General features: G+C 35.0%; 1 protein-coding gene across 1 annotated transcript; it reads right to left on the minus strand.

Annotated features, from left to right (window-relative positions):
• LOC123702697 (protein polybromo-1) lies at positions 1 to 25,585 on the minus strand. Its single transcript, XM_045650477.1, has 33 exons — positions 25,250 to 25,585; positions 24,590 to 24,739; positions 24,042 to 24,213; positions 23,421 to 23,551; positions 22,744 to 22,998; positions 21,820 to 21,987; positions 21,247 to 21,346; positions 20,606 to 20,837; positions 19,947 to 20,056; positions 19,143 to 19,387; positions 18,380 to 18,653; positions 17,739 to 18,003; positions 17,399 to 17,497; positions 16,371 to 16,532; positions 15,625 to 15,831; positions 14,936 to 15,115; positions 13,600 to 13,748; positions 13,053 to 13,171; positions 11,214 to 11,327; positions 10,463 to 10,629; positions 9,655 to 9,721; positions 9,471 to 9,576; positions 9,106 to 9,239; positions 6,669 to 6,782; positions 5,980 to 6,103; positions 5,223 to 5,414; positions 4,038 to 4,177; positions 3,445 to 3,547; positions 3,160 to 3,201; positions 2,276 to 2,471; positions 1,743 to 1,819; positions 1,245 to 1,422; positions 1 to 657 (listed from the first exon to the last, which is right to left on the minus strand). The coding sequence occupies exons 1-33, from the start codon at positions 25,370 to 25,372 to the stop codon at positions 378 to 380; spliced, it is 5,175 nt and encodes a 1,724-aa protein (XP_045506433.1). The 5' UTR covers positions 25,373 to 25,585; the 3' UTR covers positions 1 to 377.
• Positions 25,586 to 25,595: the final 10 nt, after the last annotated feature.

The raw sequence follows: 25,595 nt of genomic DNA on the forward strand, positions 1-25,595 counted from the left end.
TTTATTTATCAATACATTTATTATTAGGTTATGATTTAAACTTATTTAATACAAGATTCTTACTTAAAAAGTATAAAAATCATCTAAAACTAATGCTAATAGATAGCTCATTAGTAAGATTTTTAGTTTTCGAGTCCTAGAAAGTCATTTCTTGATTTCCTCAAATCGTCGATCATCATTCTAAATGCCTTCAATCTTGTCATATAATGTTAGTGAATTTGATTAAATTATTCAAAATTAGCAACTTTTCCCTTCGATAATACAATTAAATAACTCAAAACACATACAGTGCGTAAGTGTCATACGTGAATGAAAAGACCGGTTGAGATTGAACGAATTAAAAAGATCCGAAACTTCTGTTTGATATTATCTTGAGATTAAAACGACTTATAGATAGAATACGCGTCTTTCATCATGAAATCTCTCAGCGCACAGAGGCCTCTTAATATTTTCGTGTTCTGGTCCATTTTTTGTATGTCGCTTTCTGTTAGATTCTTGTCTTGAGCGAGATATCCATTAATTGCTTCTTCAGTCATCCAATGTGCGGGTATTTTGTGCATGTTGAATTGTGATGGATCGGGATTTGCCGGCATCGGTGTTAGGGACTTTTCCCATGGCGTTATGTACTTCTGCTCGGAGTGCAGGCCCTCGATGTATCTGTAAATTGAAATGTTAATATTAGTATTATAGTGGTAGTGTAACACAATGAACAACAAATTTCTTGTTAACCGAGAAATTTGTTGTTAACTGCATATTTAGCTTGAAATACCTCCTGGAATGATATTCAAGGTTGATACATAAAGGTAATTCCTGCCAGTACCTTCCCAGCAACCGGGAGATAGGGTACTGCGGGTCATTGGTGACACTATGCACACTTTTACATGCCTGATAGCGATTCTGAATACTTCACCCTTACCTCGCGCGTTAGAGCGCGAGCGAATGCCTCCCACCTGCTATCCCTCCCACCATATATACCCTACACACACACGCACACACTCACCGTATATACGCGTCGGACTGGTAACCCTCTGCACTCTAGGCGGAGCGCTAACAGCGGCTTCAGTGGAGGTCTTCCCCCCCCCCCCCTCACAGTCCCCCCCACCCCCCCGGTACCATTGACAGCGACACTGTATAACAACGCTCCCGGAAGCAACGCGCTGCGCTCACGGCAGAGCGCGAGCTACTGCCTCCCACCCACTATCCCTCCCACCATATATACCCTACACACGCACGCACACACTCACCGAATATACGCGTCGGAGTGTGTAACCCTCTGCACTCTAGGCGGAGCGCTAACAAACAGCGGCTCCAGCGGAGGCCTGCCCCCCGCGCCCCCCACACTGCCCCCCACACCCCCGCCGCCCTCCCCGCACCCGGGGGACGGGGTGCTGCGGGCCATTGGGGACATGCCTGATAGAGATGCTGTAAACGAAATGTATTGGAATCAATGGTCATTTCAGGATTTTTTTTTTCATGTTTACCGTCTTTTACATCGGTTACAACTATACGAAATACAGAAAACTATTCATAATTTGATTTAGATTTATTGATTTTTAAAGTCACTTCATTCTGCGCTCTGATAAGAATTATGGCTTCCTTCTAAAACCAAAACAGTTTTCAAGGACTTTTTTTAAGTAAAGTTATCGTAAGCAATTATACAAAAGTACACTTTATATTTAGTATGGCCACTACAATTTCGTACCAACACTTAATAACTTTAAGAAACATAAGAGTAATCTAACCTCCAGGCGACAACACCCCACCACGTAGGGTAGTCGTGTACGACTTCGGCGGTTTCTTACTGGACTGCACAAAGTTCCTAGAAAATAAATTATAAAATATTAATTAATTAATTAATTAATCCATACTAATATATAAATGCGAAAGTAACTTTGTCTGTCTATCTGTTACTCAATCACGCCTAAACTACTGAACCAATTTTCATGAAATTTGGTATGGAGATATTTTAATACCCGAGAAAGGACATAGGCTACTTTTTATCCCGGTAAAATGACGCAATCCCGGAAATCCTACGGGAACGGGAACTATGCGGGTTTTTCTTTTACTGCGCGGGCGAAGCCGCGGGCGGAAACCTAGTATGTATTCTATAAATCCACAGACCCAGTCGTTAATGTAGACTTCAATATAAAATGAATATATTATGAAGTATATAGCGTCAAAAAAATATGACAAAATGTATATCAGTGTAAAAACTAAATAATATGTACTATTTAGTGAGTAAATATTCACTATATTGTGAAGTCAATAACCTTACCTAGACCTCTCATGAACAGCAGTGAGCTTCCCATTTCCCTTATTAACATGTAAATCTCGTACATGTCGTAACAATCGTGGCAAGTTCGGGAACGGAGCCTGTCCCTTACGAACTCGAGTACAACTTCTCCAAAGACACGGGTATTCGTTAGTGCTGGTCGCCCCGCCCCCGCGGTAGTGCTGTTGGACATGGCCGGCTGCCGATGCGCATGTAAACGGGAATGGATTCATTAAATTTAGCATTTATAACGCTTTTCAATTGGCTAAGAGATAATACAATATTGAAGTACTAAAAACAACACTCTCAAAATGTCGTCAGAGGAGTCCAAACAGTTTTAACTAGTAACAATAACTATCAGTCTTAGCACGTAAAGACTGCTAGCAAAAATAACAACTAGAGACAATCGCTGTTTAAAAGATCGTCAAGTCCGCCTAAAAATATTTACTCAAAATAGCACCATGTTACGTGGCGTAATGTTCAAAATCTATTTTATAGTTTTATAAACATTAGAAGACTCTGCATAAATTACGAGGAGGCAGAGTTTTGGTACGGACAATTTTTAAGCGTGAGTGTGAGTCTAGCTGTCTGTTGTACTAATGTAAACGATTTTTTTTATTTCGATCATTGAATAGGGAACTGGGGCCTTAGACAAAGTAACAATTACAAAACGATAACGAAGTTAGAAATCGCAAAAATGTATGGGATTGACATACGCCGCGTTAGATCACGTGGTCTGTCTAATGTCAATCCCATACATTTTTGCGATGTCTAACTTCGTTATCGTTTTGTAATTGTTACTTTGTCTACGGCCCCTGGTCTTTTTAAATGTTGGTTAAATGATACAATATGAACTATGAAATAAATTCAAGCACAAACATACTCACGTTCCAGTTTACTTTTCTTGGTTTCGATATAAGTTCCAATCACTAGCAGCATTAACAAATTATTAGTATTAGATATTGAAATACTATATAATTATTACATTTATATTAAAAATTAGAGACACAAAAACAGTCAATCAATAAACAGGATTAAAATATGAGTTATTGTAATGAGAAAATAACTAGAAAACCTGTTAACAGATGACTCCAATTTCAATATTTTTATCGTCAAATATTTAAAATTGAGGGTAGTTACACAAAATATACCAAACTAGTTTAAACACTTACTATTGCCACCTTCGCCGATACAATGCTCCATACAGTCGTTGATATCTTCGAACTGATAGTCGCACGTGTCCCACGCGCATTCGTACGTCATTTCCATTGTTGTCTGTAAGTGGAAAAGTTTTAATCTAAAAAAAGACCGTGTGCGCCGAGCACACGTGTCAGAAGTGAAACTTCTTTGGCAAGATACAAAGGTACCAAAATTGTCGCTTGACGTCATACAGGTTTTGCAATGACGCGACTTTGAAATTTTGCTCTCAACGCGCCTAAAGAAGTTTCACTTCAAAACAAAAATAAAAATATAATATGTAGTTTCAATTGAGCGATTTCAAATACGTACACAAATTAACTATGTATGTGAATTGTGGAGCTTATATTTTGAACTAAAGACAAATTCTATCTTTTTCATCGTTTTGGGCAAAATTTGCCCACAATATAGGACACATACATCTTTAACACATCCATCCATCGAAACCATCCACCCTTACGGCTCACTAACACTTTGCAAACCTCCGTCATACACAACGGATATGTACCCATCCATACAACCATCCACCATCCGTGCATCCATCCAAACATACACACACAAAACTCACATGTTGCGCAATTTCCTTCATCTCTTCTGCAAGTCTAGCGGCGGTCTCCTCGTTGCATTTGGCGGCTCGCTCCTCCCAGCACTGCTTCGTTGACGCGGGCAATGAGCGCCATTCGTTGCCCACTATGCGCGATATTTCACCTGCAATTATAAAATATTATTTTTAAAATACTTTTTTTAGGTGGGCATTCATGGACTCATTCATGCGATTGTATCTTATACTAGCGGTCCGCCCCAGCTTCGCTCGTGGTACCTAATGTTGACGTTTTTTTTTTTCATAAGAACCATCCTCGTACTTCAAGGAATAGATACCGCAGCGCACACGATGACAGAATTTTTGTTAAGGAATTTTTTACACCTTGGGTTACATTATTGCATTTTTGGTAAGGATCCCTATTTTTTTTTGAAAATGCAATGTAGCCTATGTTGCTCAGTGAAGATGCAGCTTTCTAATGGTGAAAGAATTTTTGAAAGCGGTCCAGTAGTTTATGCGTGAAAACCATACATACACACATACAAACCTTTCCTCTTTATAATATTTTTATTAGTACCTTATATTTTCCGTAACTGTTAATATAACTGCAGATATTGACAGAATCAAAGAGTACTTTAACTTCCAATATAATACTAAGAAAGTTGGCCAAAATCAATCTAGCCGGTAATCATACATACTATAGACCTCACATTCCTAAAAAACTTGATTTTACACATCATTTACATTCCGCGTCTATATTTCGATATAATAAATCAATTCCATAATCGTTTCAATCAAATTTGCCCAAACAGTTAAAGTAATCATATTCCATACGGTCTATACCCAATCCTGCCATCTCTAAAGTTCCAAAAATCTCACCAAAAGTGCACTCGGGGTTGTTGGCCACAATCGCCTTGCGCACTTCGCTCGAGTACAAAATGTAGCCGGTGATGATCTTCTGTTTCTGCTCTTTCTACTTGCCCGAAATTGGTATGGGAGATCTCCCCACATCTATACTAATAAAGCTGAAGAGTTTGTTTGTTTGAACGCGCTAATCTCAGGAACTACTGGTCGAATTTGAAAAATTCTTTCGGTTTTAGATAGCCCATTTATCGAGAAAGGCTATATATCGTCACGCTAAGACCAACAGGAGCGGAGCCACGCGGGTGAAACCGCGAAGCACAGTTAGTTTCTAATATATTATAATCTCACCAAAAGTGCACTCGGGGTTGTTGGCCACAATCGCCTTGCGCACTTCGCTCGAGTACAATATGTAGCCGGTGACGATCTTCTGTTTCTGCTCTTTCTTCTTCTTGCCCGTAGCGGGCGTGGCCGATTGGTTCGTGTTCTTCTCTTGGCTTGGCGTTTGTATGAGGGACGGGTTGTACGGGTTGCTGTTGCCACCTGAGGTAGACAAAATTAATAATTAAAAACGACGTATGGCACTCGGGGACTGCCGCGGTAAAGCTATTGCATGCTATGCCTTCAAGCCACACCTCCGCCCGTCGGAGTGGGGAGCGTGAGGTTTTTTCGTTACAGAATTTCTCGATTCGGTCCCCGCGCTCAAGGCCCGCGATAGAAGCTATGCAATAGCTTAAAAAAAATTATAAATAGACATATTGATGACAATTGAAGCTTCTCCTTTTTAGTAAACGATTGAAGAGATTTTAAGTCGCGATTTATTCTTCATATAGTTTAACATAGTTTTGAGAAAACATGTATGTCCTTGCAATTACCTATTAATTATATATGTAGCAAGCATGAGTGTGTTACAATTATTTTAAGTTATTAATACATTAATTTTTTCACACAATTCGATAAGATGTGAAATAAAAAAATAATGTATTTTGATTCAAGTAAGCTAACCATTTTATAACATTCTCTATTTCCCTAACAACCATATACAGAGTTAAATAATTATTTACTAAACGATATAGTATTTATTTGCAATCATTGTGTTTATATTTACCAATAGACAGCGGTGTAGCCGGCGAAGCTAATGAAGAATCGTCCAACGAATTCTCCAATATCATTTCCACATCTTGACTCCCGATTGTCGTGTTTATGAGATTCGTGAATTGTGGCTTCACATCCTGCAATAATTATTATTTGGTAAAGATGAAAATAATTTTCTAAAATTTTATGTTACTAATTAGAGTGTTTATTCAATCTTTTTACTGAGTCTATTTCATTATTTTGATGTCTTTTAAATCAAGTTAAATGAAAACATAATCTATATACAAATATATGTCAATTTGAGTTTTTAACTACCAGCAGAAAAAAATATAATATAATATACATGTTCTGTGTGACAATAATAAGGTTTATCATTGAATTAAAAATATGTTAATTTGGTATTTGTTTTGATGATCCAATGGCTTCTAGAAGAAGTCTAATTGTAATAAATGTTTAGAGTTTGAATGCTGGCTTAAAACATCGTAACTCTCTATAAAAAAGACGTGTGTCACTCGGGAACTGCCGCGGTTGCGCTATTGCATGCTATGCCTTCAAGCCACACCTCCGCCCGTCGGAGTGGGGAGCGTGAGGTTTTTCGTTACGAAATTTCTCGATTCGGTCCCCGCGCTCAAGGCCCGCGGTAGAAGCTATGCAATAGCTTAATAAAGCCTATAAATAAATAAAACTTGTATTAGGTCTTACCATACAATCCGAGTTCATGTTATGTGTGAACGCCTTATGCGTGAACGCAGCGCTTCCTACTTCTTGAGCACTTGCAAGTAGAGGCGGGCCCAGAGGTTTTGGGAAGTAATATACCTGTAAAAATAACGAATTAATGAACATACACAATACTTTAATACTTTTATTTAACCTCCTTTCTTATGTTTTGATATCTCTCTCTCTCTCTCTCTCTCTGCCCAATAGCGATAAAGATAACTTTCAGGAAAACTTGTAAATAAACCATCTACTTAAAATTTGGGTCATAATTAATTCTTTCAAACACTGTTGACACTAGTTGAAGTTCATATAAATTTTAACAAAAGGTACTGTTTACCCTTAAATTGATTTCGTCCGTTTTAAAGGACATAGTATTTACACACATGCTGGCGCTGTTATGGCAGACCTAAGCTTCGCTAATCGGTATATTGGGAAGGGACTAGCTATGTCCTTCGCGTACATGCAGGTTTTTTTACCAAAGCCATGTACAGTCGCGAATGGTGACCATTTGAAAATTGCAAAAAACGGATCTCTTGACTCTTCTGATAAAATTGATAAAAACTGTAAGTATTTTGGCTATTTTGTTTATAATGTTATATTATTAGTTAGAATACAATTGTAAGTATAGTATTTTGACATAATTTTTACATATTTTACAATATTTGGTATACAAATATTAGTTTATATACGATGTCCCATAAAACGGACGTTGACAACTTGGAGTATATACTAGGGTATTCTTCACATGTCCTATGAAACGGACGTTGCCAATAAGGCCCTCCATTTTTAACGGAATCATTTTGATATATTTTTCTCTATTTTTATTATATTTTACAGGAGCATGACTTGGCAATCAATAAAAAATTCCCTCGCTACCTCTGGCGGAAGCTGAAGAGTCTAGTGTTGAGTTGAGATGTCGATTTCGAAGGAAATGTAGACCTACAGGAGTGATTTCACTATGATAACAGTGTCAATCATTTACCCCCAGCACCATACCTTCGGAATTATACGATATATTGATTTGAGACACAATGAAGACCCAAAAAGTCAGAATTTTTACCATCAACAAAATATTATTGCTGCAGAATTACAGCCATTACATGAGGTGCGAGATGAATCTTCCGTACTTCTCAGTAGTTCTTCAGCCACAGCATCATGTTACTTACCAGAAATACTACCCAATGTTTGAAAATTTAAATAATAATACCTTACAAATTAAAAAACTGGCAGAAAATGGATATAATATATGCCAAAGAATCCAAAAATTTCCTGTTAGTTTTGGTACTTCAGGCATGGTATACGACTTCTTTGCATACGATGAAGCAAACACATTTCAATCTGTACAATATAAGAAATGGGAAGAGGACTTTCTTGGTGTATTAGATAAGTTCTCAGGCTATGTAATACTATTCCTATTCCAATTCTTAGCATATTCTTAGGCTGTGATTTTTAGTAGTGTCGTTTTTTAAAATCCATTATTTTTTAACGATATCGTTAAAGTTTTAACCAACATTTTAAGACAGATGTTTGAAAAGCATATTCTAGATCGTCCATAATTATAATTTGATAATAATTTTGAATTACATAGTTGAAAAAGTGCATTGTATTCATGTACCACGGTTGCAGGAATAATGTGCAATGTCCGTTTTATGTGACGGTTCGAACATGTACATATAATTGGCAATGTCCGTTTTATGTGACATAGTGAAAACAATATAAAAAATTAAAATTTTTAATTTTTTTTTTCATTTTCCTCTTTTCTATCCTAATTCCAATACATCCTTTAAATTTGGACATTATAAACACAAGTTATCTAGGGGTGACAATTTAAGGGTTAAGGAATTAGAATTTGGAAGCGGCACATCATATAATTCATAATTTTTAACCGACTTCAAAAAAAAAAGGAGGAGGTTATCAATTCGGCCGGTATGTTTTTTTTATTATGTATGTACACCGATTACTCCGAGGTTTCTGAACCGATTTACGTGATTCTTTTTTTGTTCGATGCGGGATGGTGTCGAATTGGTCCCATAAAAAATTTATTCGGATAGGCCCAGTAGTTTTTATTTTATGAGCATTTTTATCTGTATTTTTAAATGAAAACAAGTTTGAAGTCATCACTTGTCAAGTAGCCTATTTCTTCCTAAGCCCATATACAACACAGAAAACTACTTTTCTGAACTCGATAACTCTAAAAATTACAAATCCATACTAATATTATAAATGCGAAAGTAACTCTGTCTGTCTGTTACTCAATCACGCCTAAACTACTACTCTCTCGAGAAAGGACATAAGCTACTTTTTATCCCGGGAAAATGATGCAATCCCGGAAATCCCACGGGAACGGAAACTATGCGGGTTTTTCTTTGACTGCGCGGGCGAAGCCGCGGGCGGAAACATAGTAACCCATATTATGTCATACCTCATCAACAGTGACATCTTTAGTGTGCTCAAACTTCCTCAGGCCAGATTTTAGTTTTCTCGCCACGCGGTTAGATTCGTCGTATAAAGACTCGCAAACAAACACGTCGTTCTCTGATATTTCTGTTGGCCGACCTGAAAAGAAGATTTATTTGAAGAAAGAGACAAAATATGTATATAAATAATATTTATTTAAATAAATATTCAAAATAAAACAGGGAATGACATGTTCTAATATTAAGCCTATTGTATAAAATCATAATAAAAATTTAAAAATTCTGTTGAAATATTGAATTATTGGTATTTGCTTGTCAAAAACTCAGCTTTAATACACAAGATATTGAATGTAAGAGATATTTTACTCACATTTAAGATAATCATCATAGTCGAGTACAGCACATTTTCCGACAATGCCTACTAGTGGACTTGTATCGTGCATTGTTGTGAGAAGCACTTCTTGTTTGTAAAATGGCTGAAATTTTTTTAAATAGGTTTACATAATGCATTACATTTTATTAAATTTGAAGATTATATAGTTAACCAACTATACCTTGTTAATAATGTTCACCACTTCTGAAGGGAAGATGAGGAATGGACCGCGGAAGTAGCATTTGTTGCTGAAAGATAAAATAGTTGCTTTAAATATTTTTTTGCCTCAAATTATTATAAATACTCAAATGAAATAAATCTCTTATTAAATCAGAATATAATTCAATTATTCTGGTTGTTGACATTTTTGAGTGTCTGTGTGATTAATTATACGCGTGCGTGCGCGTGGGTTTTTGGTATACGAGAGCACGTGCGTGAGCGTGGGTTTATGTTATACGAGAGAAAGTGCGTGAGCGTGGGTTTATGTTATATGAGCAAGTGCGTGAGCGTGGGTTTATGTTATACGAGAGCACGTGCGTGTGCGTGGATTTATGTATTACGAGAGCACGTGCGTGAGCGTGGATTTATGTTATACGAGAGCACGTGCGTGAGCGTGGGTTTATGTTATACGAGAGAAAGTGCGTGAGCGTGGGTTTATGTTATATGAGCAAGTGCGTGAGCGTGGGTTTATGTTATACGAGAGCACGTGCGTGTGCGTGGATTTATGTATTACGAGAGCACGTGCGTGAGCGTGGATTTATGTTATACGAGAGCACGTGCGTGAGCGTGGGTTTATGTTATACGAGAGCACTGAGTGAACGTGGGTTTTTGGTCTACGAGAGCACGTGCGCGAGTGTGGGTTTATGTAACACGAGAGCACGTGCGTGAGCGTGGGTTTTTGGTATACGAGAGCACGTGCGTGGGCGTGGGTTTATGTTAATGTGTGTATATTATAGTGAATATTTGCATGTGTGTCTGTGTGCACTCACTCGCCAGTCTCCCAGATGGTGTCGACCTGCGCGATGAGCTGCTTGCCGCCGTCGGTGACCACGTACACGTAGTCGCCGGTCTTTATGACGCCGGAGCAGACTGTGTTGTACTGCTCGTAGTACGTGTTCTCGTCGTCCGTGCCCAGCGGGTTGTACATCACCACGTCCTGACAACGCATAACGTACAATCACGATAAATAAATAATTTCAGAACAATTTTTACACCCGGCACGATCTAAACCTAAACTTTCCCTGGTGTTATGGAAACCAGAAGGCTGATAAACATACATAGGTATATAATTTTAAATAAATACTTAAATAGATAATTAAAAGCCAGACATCTATGTATGTTCATCACACAAATATTTGCACCGGCTGGGAATTGACCCACTTGAAATTTTAAGTTTTGAATTGAAAAACCCACGACCTCTGGCTTGGAAGGCAGGGTCACTACCAACCAAGCCAACTGGTCAGTGATAAAACATACACTAAGACAATATGCAGTTTTATTGGCCCCTAAGTTATTCTTATTTTACATATTTATTTACACTTTCTGTTTTATAGATTATTGTCCAATCGCACCGGCTTGTATAAAAAAGAAAACAAAATCAAAAGATATTGTTTCTATGTATAACTTATCACTTATGAAACAATTAATCAATAATCCTACAACAACCAAGTTCGAAATAACTTCATAATAAATTCCATCAAAATAAACACACAATCATAATTTATAGCATAAATATCTTACCGGCCGTTCCTTTTCCTGCACATTTTCCAAGACTTCGAGCTCAGCCAATTCATCTTTGTGCTTTTCAACTCTTTCACGGAATACAGATACCGTCCTGTTTGGCTCCAATGGTACCTGAATATGAAAAATATTAACATTACTAATAATTTAAATAAAATAAATTATAATATAATTTAATGGGCGATTTTAATTTTCCAGATTATTAATAGTCCAGTCACTTGATCAGTGTATAAAGTACCTTTAAAATGAGAAATAATAAATTGAATTAATTTTCATATATTTATTTTGGTATTCTAAAAGTGGTCTCAAAGGCATCATATATTATAATCTCAAAGTTTTATCGCTCTAGTAAGAATGATAGAAAAAGAAAATCTTTCATATCAAATCACAGCCCGAACTTGGTGAACTGACTTTAGGTGACGAATAATAGGTAAGGTTAACTGAACTATCAAGAAATGTTTAAGAATTTTGACAAGATTGTAAGCAATTTACAACATTTATTATCACAACATTCAGTATCATTACAGAATATCCTAACACTAGCTGTGCCCCGCGGTTTCACCCGCATTGCTCCGCTCCTGTTGGTCTTAGCGTGATGATATATAGCCTGCCTTCCTCGATAAATGGGCTATCTAACACCGAAAGAATTTTTCAAATGGGACCAGTAGTTCTCGAGATTAGTGCGTTTAAACAAACAAACAAACTCTTCAGCTTTATAATATTAGTATGTATAGATATTATTAAGTCTTAGTCAATTACTATTTTTATTTCATTACATGCTATATAAACACTTCGCTGAGAGCCAAACAAAATTAATAAAACATAAATGACAAACAAATGCCTATATCGAGTATACGAATATTTTGAACTTGTGAAAGAATTTTCGATACAATTTCTGTAGTTACAAAGATACATTTTTACAAAGATGCAAACTTTACCTTCTTTGTAATTTTAGTCTTGTGAACCTTGCAAGCATGTTGGCAAAACATTAAAGCTATCAATTTAATAACTGATTTATTAGATTAACAAAAAACATGCAAGGGTTGCAAAATTGTTAATCAATTCAACGCATCTCCACTCAGGGTTAGTGTTTCGAAAACCCATTAAATTTTTTTGGCTTGTTATATAAACACACTAAAAATAGAAGAAAGCTGTGGGTTTTTAACTGTATTTAAATCAATTCAGTAGTTTCGGCATGTTACTACGTCAAGATACAGACAAACAAACAAAATTTTCGATTTTTGTCCATATCGGTTATACTTTATAGAGCATAATATGAATGAAATGAATGAAAAAAACTTCTTCTAAGCTTCAATTGGGATTTTCCAAGATTTAAATTATACATTTGTTATAGTGAAAAATATTTATTTTATGGCCTGTTCCCAGCCAAATAAATATTTTTGAAGTGAAACTTCTTTATCGCGGTTGGAAAAAAATTAAGTGTAACATTTTTTCGTTACGCGTGACATTTTTCCGTTACGCGCCATCTTTTTCTCATCCCTACCACGCGTGATTCGACGTATTTCTGTAAAGTCGCATAAAGTTAATTATTTTTTGAAAAATAAGGTCATAAAGAAGTTTCACTTCTTACGTGTGTACACTAGTACACGCACACATTTTTTTCCATAGATTTTTTGATGATACAAATAATAAAATTTCGGGTATAACATAAGAACATCCTAGACTATTGTAGAAAAACATATTATCACATGTGTGATATGGAATGGCATATGCCTCCTTAAATTGTGTACGATGAAATGTTCAACTAAAAATAAGACACAACACAGTTGTTTTTTTTATAAATTCATATAAAACCTATAATATACACATTAATATTACCTCTCTAGGCACAAGTGTGACCTCCTTTTCAGCTCCCTCCCAAACCTTGATTTTCTTGAACCATCGATTCTTCGAGTTGTATCGACTCTCGCACACATAGACATCTTTGTCTGCGTAACCTGGATTGAAAATATATAAGGGAAAATCATGTACAATAAAACAATTATGTTTGAGTAGAAGTATTATTTTACATAACCTATGCAAATTATGACTAGACATTGTTTTAGCTAGACCTTAATCTATTTTAGTTGAGACAAAATATTTGCATAAAAATATTAGAGAAAAAAATCAAATATACGTAAATCAATTTTCTAAAATATGTAATCGTAGTATGTAACCATCGATTACATACATAATTAAATGGATATATATCCCCGCTTATAATCTATGGGATATCTAAGAGGGTAGATTTAGAATAATAGTATGAGTAATTTTTTAGAGACAAAACGATAAATTAAATTCGCTATGCAATTACACTAAAAAGACCACCAGACACTATAATTCAAAAACTCAAAACACAATATAAAATAAAACTAAAGAAGATTACCTTCCGGTCTGAACTTGAAGTACTCCTTGACATTCATAACATAGCAGCGTCCAATAACTTGGTCGAGCGGAATGCTGCGATGCACTTCAGTTTTGAACACCTCTTGGTGTAGGAACTTGCGTGTGCGCACGTGGAACGTTTCGTGGGGGCTGCGATCGAATATATTATGTCAAAAAATTGTGTGCGTGTACTAATGTACACACGTAAGAAGTGAAACTTTTTTATGACCTTATTTTTCAAAAAATAATTTACTATATGCAACTTTACAGAAATACGGTCGAATCACGCGTGGTAGGAATAAGAAAATGATGGCGAGTAACGAAAAAATGTCACGCGTAACGAAAAAAATGTTACACAATTTTTATTCCAACCCCGATAAAGAAGTTTCACTTCAAAAATTTTTTTAAGGATAATGGAGATGTATAGAGTATGTTTAAAAATGTAGTATGTACTTTATGTTTCACCTTTTTATTTACTTTCATTAGTACATGTGCCAACAGTTATACTATTATTTCTCTCGCAGCTATTCAATATTACACATTATCACTACATAGTATAAAACAAAGTCGCTTTCTCTGTCCCTATGTCCCTTTATATGCTTAAATCTTTAAAACTACGCAACGGTTTTTGATTGAGGTTTTTCAATAAATAGAGTGATTTAAGAGGAAGCTTTTAGTATATAATTTATTAGGTTTTAGACCAAGCGGGCGAAGCCGCGGGCGGTAAGCTGTTTATTTATATTACATTCAAACACATCTCCTTCCCCAGAGGATGTTTGTAAATTCATAACATTGAAATCAGCCTATAAACAATAATTTCATCTATTTAACAGATGAGGGTATATTTTTCTAATCCCGATTCTCTCGAAAATTCGATCATTGAATGTATGATTTCAATGGTCCTTCGAGCCAGATCTAACTTTTAGAATATATAATCTGTATTATTAAAAAAAAGACGTGTGGCACTCGGGGACTGCCGCGGTAAAGCTATTGTATGCTATGCCTTCAAGCCACACCTCCGCCCGTCGGAGTGGGGAGCGTGAAGTTTTTTCGTTACGGAATTTCTCGATTCGGTCCCCGCTTATAAATTAAAAATAGCTTAAAAAATTTGTTGTTTGTAAAGTAGGTTTACGATCGAGATGTTTACGTGATAACATAATGCAGTGGCAGCGCTCGAGATGAGACGGGAGATCGGTCCGTCTCTCTCTCGTTATACCTGCGATCGCGCTCGTGAGGTTTTGGTGTGACACAAGTTTCTGAACATGTCACCCGACTAAAACGATTTTAAAGACGTCAAAATTCAATAATTGTTTTCAATTTTGAGACACTTAACTCACCGATAGTACACGTTCACATAGGCCATGGGCACGTGGTCCGCGTTTGTGAAGAGTCTTGCGATCTGTACTATGGCGGGCTCCCGGGCGCCTCTATCCGCTTGTACATACACGAACTCGCCCTTGCAGTACTGCGTTTGGGGCGGAGCCCCACCGGCGGGTAGGGACTCGTCTGTGCTTGACCTGAATACAATAAGATATTAATCACTACATAGTATAAAACAACGTCGCTTTCTCTGTCCCTATGTCCCTTTGTATGCTTAAATCTTTAAAACTACGCAATGGATTTTGATGCAATTTTTAATAGATAGAGTAATTCAAGAGGGAGGTTTTTCTATAAAATTTATTAGGTTTTAGACAGAGCGGGCGAAGCCGCGGGCGGAATGCTAGTAAAATAATATTTTTTCCCATTCCAACGGACTAATAAGGATAATGAACAATGATACAGTGTAAAAACTTGATGATATCAATTTTCATACATTTAAATCTAAATAAGTATCTTAAATCGCTATCTACTTTTTAATACTTCATGTTGACACTTGCGCATGAGTGAATTAAACATTTTTTTGAAGTGAAACTTCTTAAGGTTTCAAAGAAAGTTCGCGTCATGGCGATCTTGGTATCTTGCCAAAGAAGTTTCACTTCTGACACGTGTCTGTCACGCTCTATTTTCGTCTTCAAATGATACTAACCTAGTTTCATCGTCCTCATCGTTCTCTTGGAGCAATTTGCACTGTTTCACCAGTTCCACGGACGTCGTCATCGTATCGCGCGTGAAGTTAAGCGCGGGTGAAACTAATGTGTTCCTACAGAGTATATCTCTTTGTTCTATGTAGTATGCTTGCAGTTCTACCGCGTCTTCGAATATTTGACTGTCCGTGCGGGAGAGACGACGGGCTCTGGAAAACAATGATTAGACATTAATTTAAACGTTCTCTAACTGTATAGGTTGTTTTTGGTTATATTTTAAGGTATTTATGTTGCATCCTTTTAAGACTTAAGAGCCAGCGCGCAAGAGCAACTTTTGTCTCCGCAACTATTTTGTCTCCCCACCCATGGGCTAGTATGAAAGTGCGCGCACGTAGCGACGCAACTCCCCATACAAATTGATGGGAGAGACAAAATAGTTGCGGAGACAAAAGTTGCTCTTGCGCGCTAGCTCTAACTGTTGGACATAGGCCTAACTAAACATTTTCTACAAATCTAAATCATTTGTTATAGATATTGCAAAATTAATAAAATTCTTTTATTTTCAATTCTGAAGGCTAAACCTTCAGTGCAATAAACAATTAGGTTAAAGAATTGATCAAATTCAGAAATAAAACTGTATGCTCTCTCTCACACACACACACCAATAATAGCAATGAATGTTTCAAATATTCAAAATTAATTTAACAATTAAAAACATTAAGTATTAAGAAAAAAATCCACAACATACCTTTCAAAAACAGCGAACATATCCTGCTGGAAGTGATCAAGCCGCTTGTACAAGCCCTTGTCAAGCCTGCGCTTGACGAGATCTAGCGAAATGGCGCGAACTTTCTCACCGTTGGACGATTCGTCGTGTTCCGGCAATTCTGCCATGCTGTCTGAATAGCATCTGGAATATTAAAGAATAATTCTTCTTATTATCCGAATTGATAGTTTTATTTAATAGAGAACTGGATTGTTTGTAATTCGGTGATTCATAATAACATTATTGAGTTAAAATTTATTTAATGGCAAGCTTGATTACATTGATTCTTTGGTTTTTACTTTATTCTTTTTAAACAATTACAAAGTAAGAAAAAAATATTACAACGCTTCGAAGATTATATCAATTTGTTTTGTGAATAATGTATTAAAATACTACAATTTATTGATATTAACCTTCTTAAAAAACATTTATATGCTTAAAAAGTATGAGTATAAAACAAGACCGTATTAATTTCAAATCATAATTTTTACGTTTTCTGTGCCATAAGATATATAACATAACTCTTTAATCATCTTAATATATATAAATCTCGTGTCACAATGTTTGTCCTCAATGGACTCCTAAACCACTTAACCGATTATAATAAAATTCGCACACCATGTGCAGTTCGATCCAACTTGAGAGATAGGATAGGTTTTATCCCGGAAATCCCTCGGGAACGGAAACTATGCGAGTTTTTCTTTGAAAACGCGAGCGAAGCCGCGGGCGGAAAGCTAGTACTTCTATATATCTTTTCTTGAAAAATATATTTAAAACTAGATTTCCGCCCGCGGCTTCGCCCGCGTTTGCAAAGGAAAATCCGCATAGTTCCCGTTCCCGTGGGATTTCCGGGATAAAAACTATCCTATGTGTTAATCCAAGTTACCCTCTATATGTGTGCTAAATTTCATTGTAATCGGTTCAGTAGTTTTTACGTGAAAGAGTAATAAACATCCATACATCCATACAAACTTTCGCATTTATAATATTAGTAGGACTTGTCTAATTACCTGCCCTCCTCATCTTGATGATTGTATACAGTAGTAAATAAGTTTAGAAGTAACTCTTGCACTGCCGCCGGCACATCTGGTACTGCATCATCATCCTCTCTGCAAAGAAATGAAAATATTGGCACGTCATTTCTATTTAATATTTCGTTAATAAAAGATAATACATATATTAATAATCACACACACACACATTACAAATGAATTGAAAAAATTGTTTTAATGCTCTAGCAATCCAATAATATTTATTTTTTCCTACATTACAGGCGCCATAAAAAAATTTAAATATATATTTTTTCTAACATCGTTAACAATCAATCAATAGACAAGATATAGACCTCACCTCAACATCTGCTTAGTCTGCAAGCAGACGCGTTGCAAAATCAACGCGTCCTTATATATTTGCGAATCTGGCTCATTATATTTGCACGCATTATCAAACATCAGTATGAAATCTGATGCCAATTCGTTGACAGAATTATATACTCCGTTTTTTAGTTTGTGCGCAATACGCTCCATGTCTATGGGATTCTTTATTAGTTCATAGTAATCAGGGTATTCCGTTTTGCTTGGCAGTTTCATGAATATGAGCGCTAGTTGGCGGTTTGCTGAAAAAAAAAATTATTTATGTCGGGTCGCCTCACTTGAAAAAGGATCAAAACTGTCACACGAAAAGTACAAAAAAATATTTCATAATTAAATAGTAGTTGTTTTACAGTTTATTGACTACAAAAAAAAATATGCAATCAAATTCTCCTCTTTGTTGTTACTTTATAAATGTAATTATCCTATTTTATTATATTGTGTTAGTTACTTATAACAATGTCACCCGTTTCTACACAATAGTTAACAGTATAGCTTTCTATTGTCAAAATATGTTTTTTAAATCAATCCAGTATTCAGTTAAACCTATTTAAATCTCAAACAAAAGAATATTTCTTCTTTACAATATTAGGAATCATTAATAAAATTATTAAAACATACCCTTTTGATCTCGATAATCGCGTATAGCATCGTACAAAGTCCTCAACTTTTGTTCGAACGGCGTCAGTTGCCTTGACTTGGCCGGTTTGAATGTTCTAATGTTCGCTTTTCTCTCATAACAACTATGTAGTTCTTTTAATTTTTCATTTAGAACTCGTTCTAGAAGGTTCGCGTCTTCATATATCATGGAACCTTCTTCGTTGAATTGGCGGCAATTGGAGAACATTAGACGGAAATCGGATACCATTTCGTCTATGGATGAATAGCGATCGTTCTAGAAAAACATTCGAATTTAGAACATTTTTTTTTTGTCATAGATTTAAAATGAAATAAATAATTTACAAAAATAAAGAATTTTACATAATGTCTTAAAATTTTTCATAATTAAGGCATTTATCAATAAATATGGTGTTAGATAATAGTTTAAAAGGGTATTTATAACTATAATCTATACCAATGTTATCACCATACAATTTGTATCCATTTCACAAGTCATAGAAAACATAGAAAAATATACATTTTTTTTTCTTTTAACTTATTCTTCACCACGACACATAAGATTTTTGTATTTGTCACATCATATTGTTTTATTAAATTGTTATATTATAATCCATTTCACTAATATGGGTACTATAGGGAATCCTTTTTAATAAACATAGATTAAGCCAATATGTGTAAAGCGAGCAACGTCAATCTAAGTGTATCTGTGTAAAAACATTTGGTTTATAAATAAATATATTTTTCATTTTCATTTTTCACTAACCTTTATATTAGTCTCAATCATCAACATATCAATGGGGCGATCGATCACATTATAATACTCCGGATACAATTTCTTGCTCGGCTTCTCCATAAACAACAACATAGGCTGTCTGCCATCAGAGCACGTGAATTCCACCAATTGCTTGGATATATAGTGCAATTTCTTCTTTAAAGGCATGTTTGGTTTAAGGGCTGGGGACGGTGAGGGGCTTGCTGATGGTAGTATAGGATTCACTCGAGGACGACCTTGAAACAAAATTTTAATTATAATACATAATATAATAAATCTGTAGAAGGGTCAATTCTGTACATTGAAAATATTGAAAAAATAAATAGCAGGGGGTGTTACTGGATCGATACCAAACCCAAATATGTGATTTAAAAAAATTTTGTCAGTCTGTCTGTATGCATGTGAAGGCATCACGTGAAAACGAACGGTTCGATTTCGATGAATCTTGGTATAATTATACCTTATTATCCTGGGCATAATAAAGGATACTTTTTATTCCGGAAAAATACGTAGAAAAAAAAATCTTAATTTTTCCACGCGGACGGAGTCGCGGGCGGAAGCTAGTTTGAAAATATAAACAAATTGTATAGTAGTCATTGAATACAACAACTGAACTCAAAGACACGCTCAAATTATTGTCCGAAGCAAAACTATGCCTACGCGTGTAGGCAGAGTTTTCTAATAAGTTACACAGAATACTTAACACATTACTGCCTGTACTGCATTATTGAAAAAAATATATAATATTATTGCTTATTTCTTAGATTTTTTTCTTTTTAAATTATAAACAAATACCTCGTGGTCTTGGCGTGTTAACTTGGTTCTTAACTGACGATAGACTCTCGTCATCACTAGATGAGCTCTGTACTATATCCAAAAGCTCTTGCACACGTTGTTGCATTATCCTGAAATAAAATGCCTTTTATAACCATTCCAGTAGGAATTATAGAAGAGAAAAAAAAGACGTGTGTCACTCGGGGACTGCCGCGGTTGCGCTATTGCATGCTATGCCTACAAGCCACACCTCCGCCCGTCGGAGTGGGGAGCGTGAGGTTTTTTCGTTACGGAATTTCTCGATTCGGTCCCCGCGCTCAAGGCCCGCGATAGAAGCTATGCAATAGCTTAAAAAAATCAGTCATGTTTTGAATATGGAAAAATAATTAAAATGAAAGTATTTATATTTGTATAAGATTATTATGAAAACCAAGGATAGAATATACGATTTTTTTAAGCCTTATGAGTTTTTTTACAAACATTATTAGAATAATATAAGTATTTATTCTTATAAAAGAAGGTCCCCACTCGAATTTTATACAGTTCGGATAATTAATTATGTATCTCGTGTTTAATAAACACAATGTTAATATAATGTAATTAAGTATACACTTCCATACATCTAAATCCTAAACATATTTCTGAAAGTACCAGAGCACCATAACCAATCAACAACTTACCGTTGCAATTTAACAGCGTCCTTATACAATCTCGACGAAGGCACATTATACTGTTTAGCGTTCTCAAACATAATATTCATATCTCCCGCCACTTCTGATACCGTGCCGTAGTTTCCTCGTCGAATTTTGTTTTTTATCTGATTTAGAGAGACTGGGTTTTTTATTTCTTTATAATAATCTGGGTATTCTCGACGCGATGGAAGCTTCCAGAATGGATCGGCTAACGGTGTACCTGAAATAGTGATTATTTTTCTATACTTCCCTGTAAACAACTAAAAAATGCCTCTATTAATTTGCTCAGAAACTATGCCTCAGAGACGCATAGGCAGAGTTTTGCTTCGGACAATTTTTTCGTGTAATTGTAATTCTAGTTGTTTATTGTGAGCCTATAGTACACAATGAAAATGCGTAATTATTTATTGTTTTTTTTTACATTTTGTTTAGCTTTTTAAAAAGAAACTTGGTAAATTTTAAATGCACGTGGGGGATGAAGTGAATGAATGATGAAATGAAATCGTTTGCTAGATTTGTTTGAATTAGAAAATGGTTCTATATATTTAAAATATAACGATTTATAAGATTTAACATTACAGACTTATTTAAAAAATCTGTGGTTAAATTTAAAAATAAAAATAACATACCATTTGGTCCTACATGATTCTTGACAGATTCCAGAAGTTTCCACTGCGGCGAATCTTCATTGTCATTCTTCTCTTCGTCACTTTCACTGTCCTCTGAATGCTGTTTAAAAATAAAAGTTTATTTTAAATATACAACTAACTTCTAAATAGGTGGTAGGAAGGTAGGTGAATAATTTATTTTATATCCTGGGTTAGAGAAAATTAATTACACATTTCTACATTATAAACTACTAATTATGTTTTATTTTTCTAAAACTACTTTATAAAAAATATCCAATAATTATCGAATTTTCAGAAAACAGTCTCACATTGAGTCCGAAATTAGTCTGACATTGATAAGAGATAATTTCAAAAGTATTGATTATTGAAAAATAAATTTAGTACCATTAAAAAGCATACATAATATGGTATAGTCAGCTTGTAAAAACAAAGACGTCAATCTAGTTTTCTTTCAATCACATATAGCACAGTTGCTAGTTCATCAGCATGAACTCACTGATAAATTTCACATAAAAACCAACACCAAGTTTAATATCTATATAAGTATTAAAAGTCAAAACTCACAAAAATTACCTTAACTTCGGGCTCCCCATCAGACTCTGGCGGTTCCAATATGGCCATAGTTCGACTGGACAGGATCGGTACAACCCTGGATGAGCGCTTGCTTCTTATACGTTCTGATGTCTTTGACGGTCCACTCCGCCCGTGTTGGTCTATTTCTTGTTTGCGCAATTGAATTATCTGGAAAACAATCATTGTTTAATCGAAATCGTATTATCCATTTTAGACCAATTAAAAAAAAGTATCAAAAATAAAAATCTCTTTTGTGTATTATAATTTTGTTCCTTCTTCTTCTCTTTTTATATCTTTCTCTTTCTTAAGTGTTACTACAATTAGTATCCTAACATTAAAAACGAATATTGGTAACACATTGAAGTATTACAAGCAAACCTCTGAAAGAGCACATACGGTAAAACACATTACACATAGTATACAGGGTGTAATTGTTAAGTGTGCACAGGCGATTATTCCGTAACTGTTGAAGATATAAACAAACTTTAAACGCATATCGAAAGCCCTTTACCTAATGAGTTAAATGACAATAATAACTTTTTTAAAATAAAACGGGAAATGTCGAAAAATTTTACATCAATCACTCCCATACATTTAGTATGAGATATGACTATCCCAAACATGTAATATGAAAAATTTTGGTTTTTTTTTTTTGTTTTGTGATTAAATTACTTCGTAAATTTTAATGAAAATTCATTTGAACATTCGAACATTTGTTTTGAACACAAAATGTATGGGAAATTAAATGTATGGGTGTGTTTAATGTAACTTTTTTTGATATTTCACGTTTTATTTTTAAAAAGTTATTGTTGACATTTTACTCATTAGGTAAAGAGCTTTCGATATCAGTTTAATATCTGTAATAGTTTCGAAATAATCGCCTGTGCACACTTAACGATTACACCCTGTATGTTATTTAATTACCTTCTTCAACATTTTAGCGTCTTTATATATTTGACTGCCCGGCTCGTTGAAGTTACACGCATTCCTGACCATCAGCAGTAGATCCTTTTCCAATTCAGTTAAATTGGAATACTCGCTCGCTTGTATCTTTTGAGCTATCGTTTTTAAATCAATCGGCGAGTCGATAACTTCATAATATTCTGGATAACGCCGTTTTGATGGTAAAAATTGGAATGCTCCGTAGAGTGGTCGACCGTCAACATTTGCGGATACGAACTAGAATTATTTGGAATATGTTATTGAAGTGAAACTTCTTTAGACGCGTTGAGAATAAAATTTAAAGGTTGCGTCATGGTAATACTGTCACAACATGGAGTAAGGCATTCATGATATTCTTATTGTTTGATTTATCAGAGAGATTAAAATACTTTATAAGGGAGATTTCATCCTGAGCATTGATTAAATAAAAGTACAGGGTGTAATTATTTATAACAGTTATAGTCGGTTCTAATCTCGCCTGCGTTAACCGAATTATCGGAAATCGAAAATTAATTATCAATTGCAATTTTCTTTCTTTTCAAAAATAATAGAAATTTTTCTATGAGTAAAAATTTGTATCTAAAGTATTAGGAGTAGTTTCTCTTTAGATGTTATTACAAAATTCCAGCCTGTATAACAAAAGCAAGACCAAAACTCACAGCATTAAAAAGTTCTTCAAGTACATTATCCTCGTCATTATTAGTAGATGTCTCGGAAATATCTTCAGCCACATCAGAGCGTCTGCTTGACGATCCATTGCGTGATTGTTTTGGTGTTTTTATTTCATCACCTATTAAGAGGAAATACTTGAAATATAGTATGAACAAATGTAAGTAAAGTTATGATAGCATACAACTAAGTATATTTAGGCTAAAGCTGCACTCTGACATCACTGTCGTTGATCATAACTGCATAATCTTGTGAAAAAATCAAACTAGTGGAAGTGATGATGTAGCTTATGTATAAGATTTTTTTTTATGTATTAGTGGGTAAACGAGCGCGTCACCGATAATCACCCACAAGACCTGTACGGTTGCAGGTGTGTTGCCGGCCTTTTAGGGAAGAGTACACTCTCTTTTAAGAATAAGAATAACACAAAAATACTTGCTTTTGATCATGTGTGTGAATGAAACCGCACGGAATGGCTACCTAATTATAAATACTATCTTTCTGTCGCAACTGACCATGTACCACCACCACTATATATAAATTGTATATTGCATAGCTAGAAACAGAAGACTATACAGGGCTTAAGTAAATAATCATATATCAAAACTTACCATTCTCAAGTGCTTGTCTGTTCTTAGTATAGAGCTTCCACAACTCTATGGCATCTTTATATTCTTCAGAATCAGGCTTATAGAATGCTTTAGCGTTATTCACAAGCAACTCTATATCAGCGGATAATTCATCTATATCCTCATATGTGTCGGTTTTTAGTTTTTGTTGTACCTGAAGAAAGAATGAAATAAAAAATGTGAAATTAGTTTTAAATCTGGTGAAATCATATTCTTTCATGATCAAGCTTTATACTGTTGCAGATACCCAAAATTCTATTTTCCAAAGTCTGACTTAGCCACCTAAAATTTATAATGATTAAAGGAATAAAATTCTTTGTCAGGAATCTAACAAATTATTACTTGATATTTCATTGTATTTCTGGCAACCTGCTTAAACTGTTATACCTAAATTAAAATAATATTTAAACTTTTCTTTAAACTATTGTACTATACAATTTATTCTTCATATTTTGTCTTTAATAACTGTAGCTAGTAATAACAGCCAATAGATGTATAATTATTATATTATCGAAAAGTAATTTACTAACTCTCAACAAATCAATGGGATGTGACACAACTTCATAATACTGCGGCTCCTGGCGTCTCTTGGGCGCTCTGATGAAAGAATCACACAATAGCGTTCCATCTTCTTTCTTGAATGATCTTATTGTGTCATACAACTGCTGGCATATTTCACTCTGGAATTAAAATAAATTGAATGATTATGTTACCAACAAATTAGTGTGCAAAACTTGCTTTAGCATCTTTGTGCATAATATTGATTTATGTAATATCAAACTACACACTTAGGTATTGAAAAGAGGTCAATTTAATATAAATATTTCTCTACTGAATGGAGGTTTTATGTCTAGTAATAGCGCTTGTATATAAGTCAAGTAAGATTGGCAAGAAATGAAAAAAAATACTAGCATACATAAACACAAATTTTACAAAAACTTTTTTATACTATGAGTAAAGAATGAATGAGGTATTTGAATTTTTTTTTGTGCTTTATGTACAGTAATTAAGGTACATGCATAATTTCGCACATAGCACATACCGCATGTTAGTAATAATTATAAACAAATAATTATAGAACGTTCAGAGATATAAACAAACCGAATTACGTATCTTACTCGGTACACAGCACGACAGAACCAACAATAAAATTATTCCACGTAACAGCGCGGCAACACATTAGCACTCACCGGTTCCAATTTCTTTTTCTTCCTCGATGGTGGTGGTCCAGGGTTACTCAGTTCTACATCATCGCTGTCGTCGCCATCAGCACCCCGGCTTGCGACGGACGACGCACGACGGCGCTTGCTCATTTTGAGACTCCAAAACAAACTCGATATAGTACTAATTGCTGCGGCTTGTTAACTTATAAATACCAGTGTAGAAAATAAAAAGGATGTATTAATAAAGGTTATCTAACTGGATACTGGGCCAACATTTAAACTGTAAATAATTACAATAAAGATTTCACTGTTCAACTTCAATAAAAAAATGCTTCGGCAATCGACATTCGACGCTTGTGGGGCATCGACACGG

The sequence above is a fragment of the Colias croceus genome, chromosome 24, assembly GCF_905220415.1.
Source record: "Colias croceus chromosome 24, ilColCroc2.1".
Taxonomy (NCBI): domain Eukaryota; kingdom Metazoa; phylum Arthropoda; class Insecta; order Lepidoptera; family Pieridae; genus Colias; species Colias croceus.

Coding starts and splice junctions, on each gene's coding strand:
- LOC123702697 (XM_045650477.1), bottom strand. CDS start 25,372: ATGAGCAAGCGCCGTCGTGCGTCGTCCGTCGCAAGCCGGGGTGCTGAT. Junction 24,740..25,249: donor AGAAAAAGAAATTGGAACCG/GTGAGTGCTAAT, acceptor TTTTAATTCCAG/AGTGAAATATGCCAGCAGTT. Junction 10,630..11,213: donor TGCAGGAAAAGGAACGGCCG/GTAAGATATTTA, acceptor ATGCGTTGTCAG/GACGTGGTGATGTACAACCC.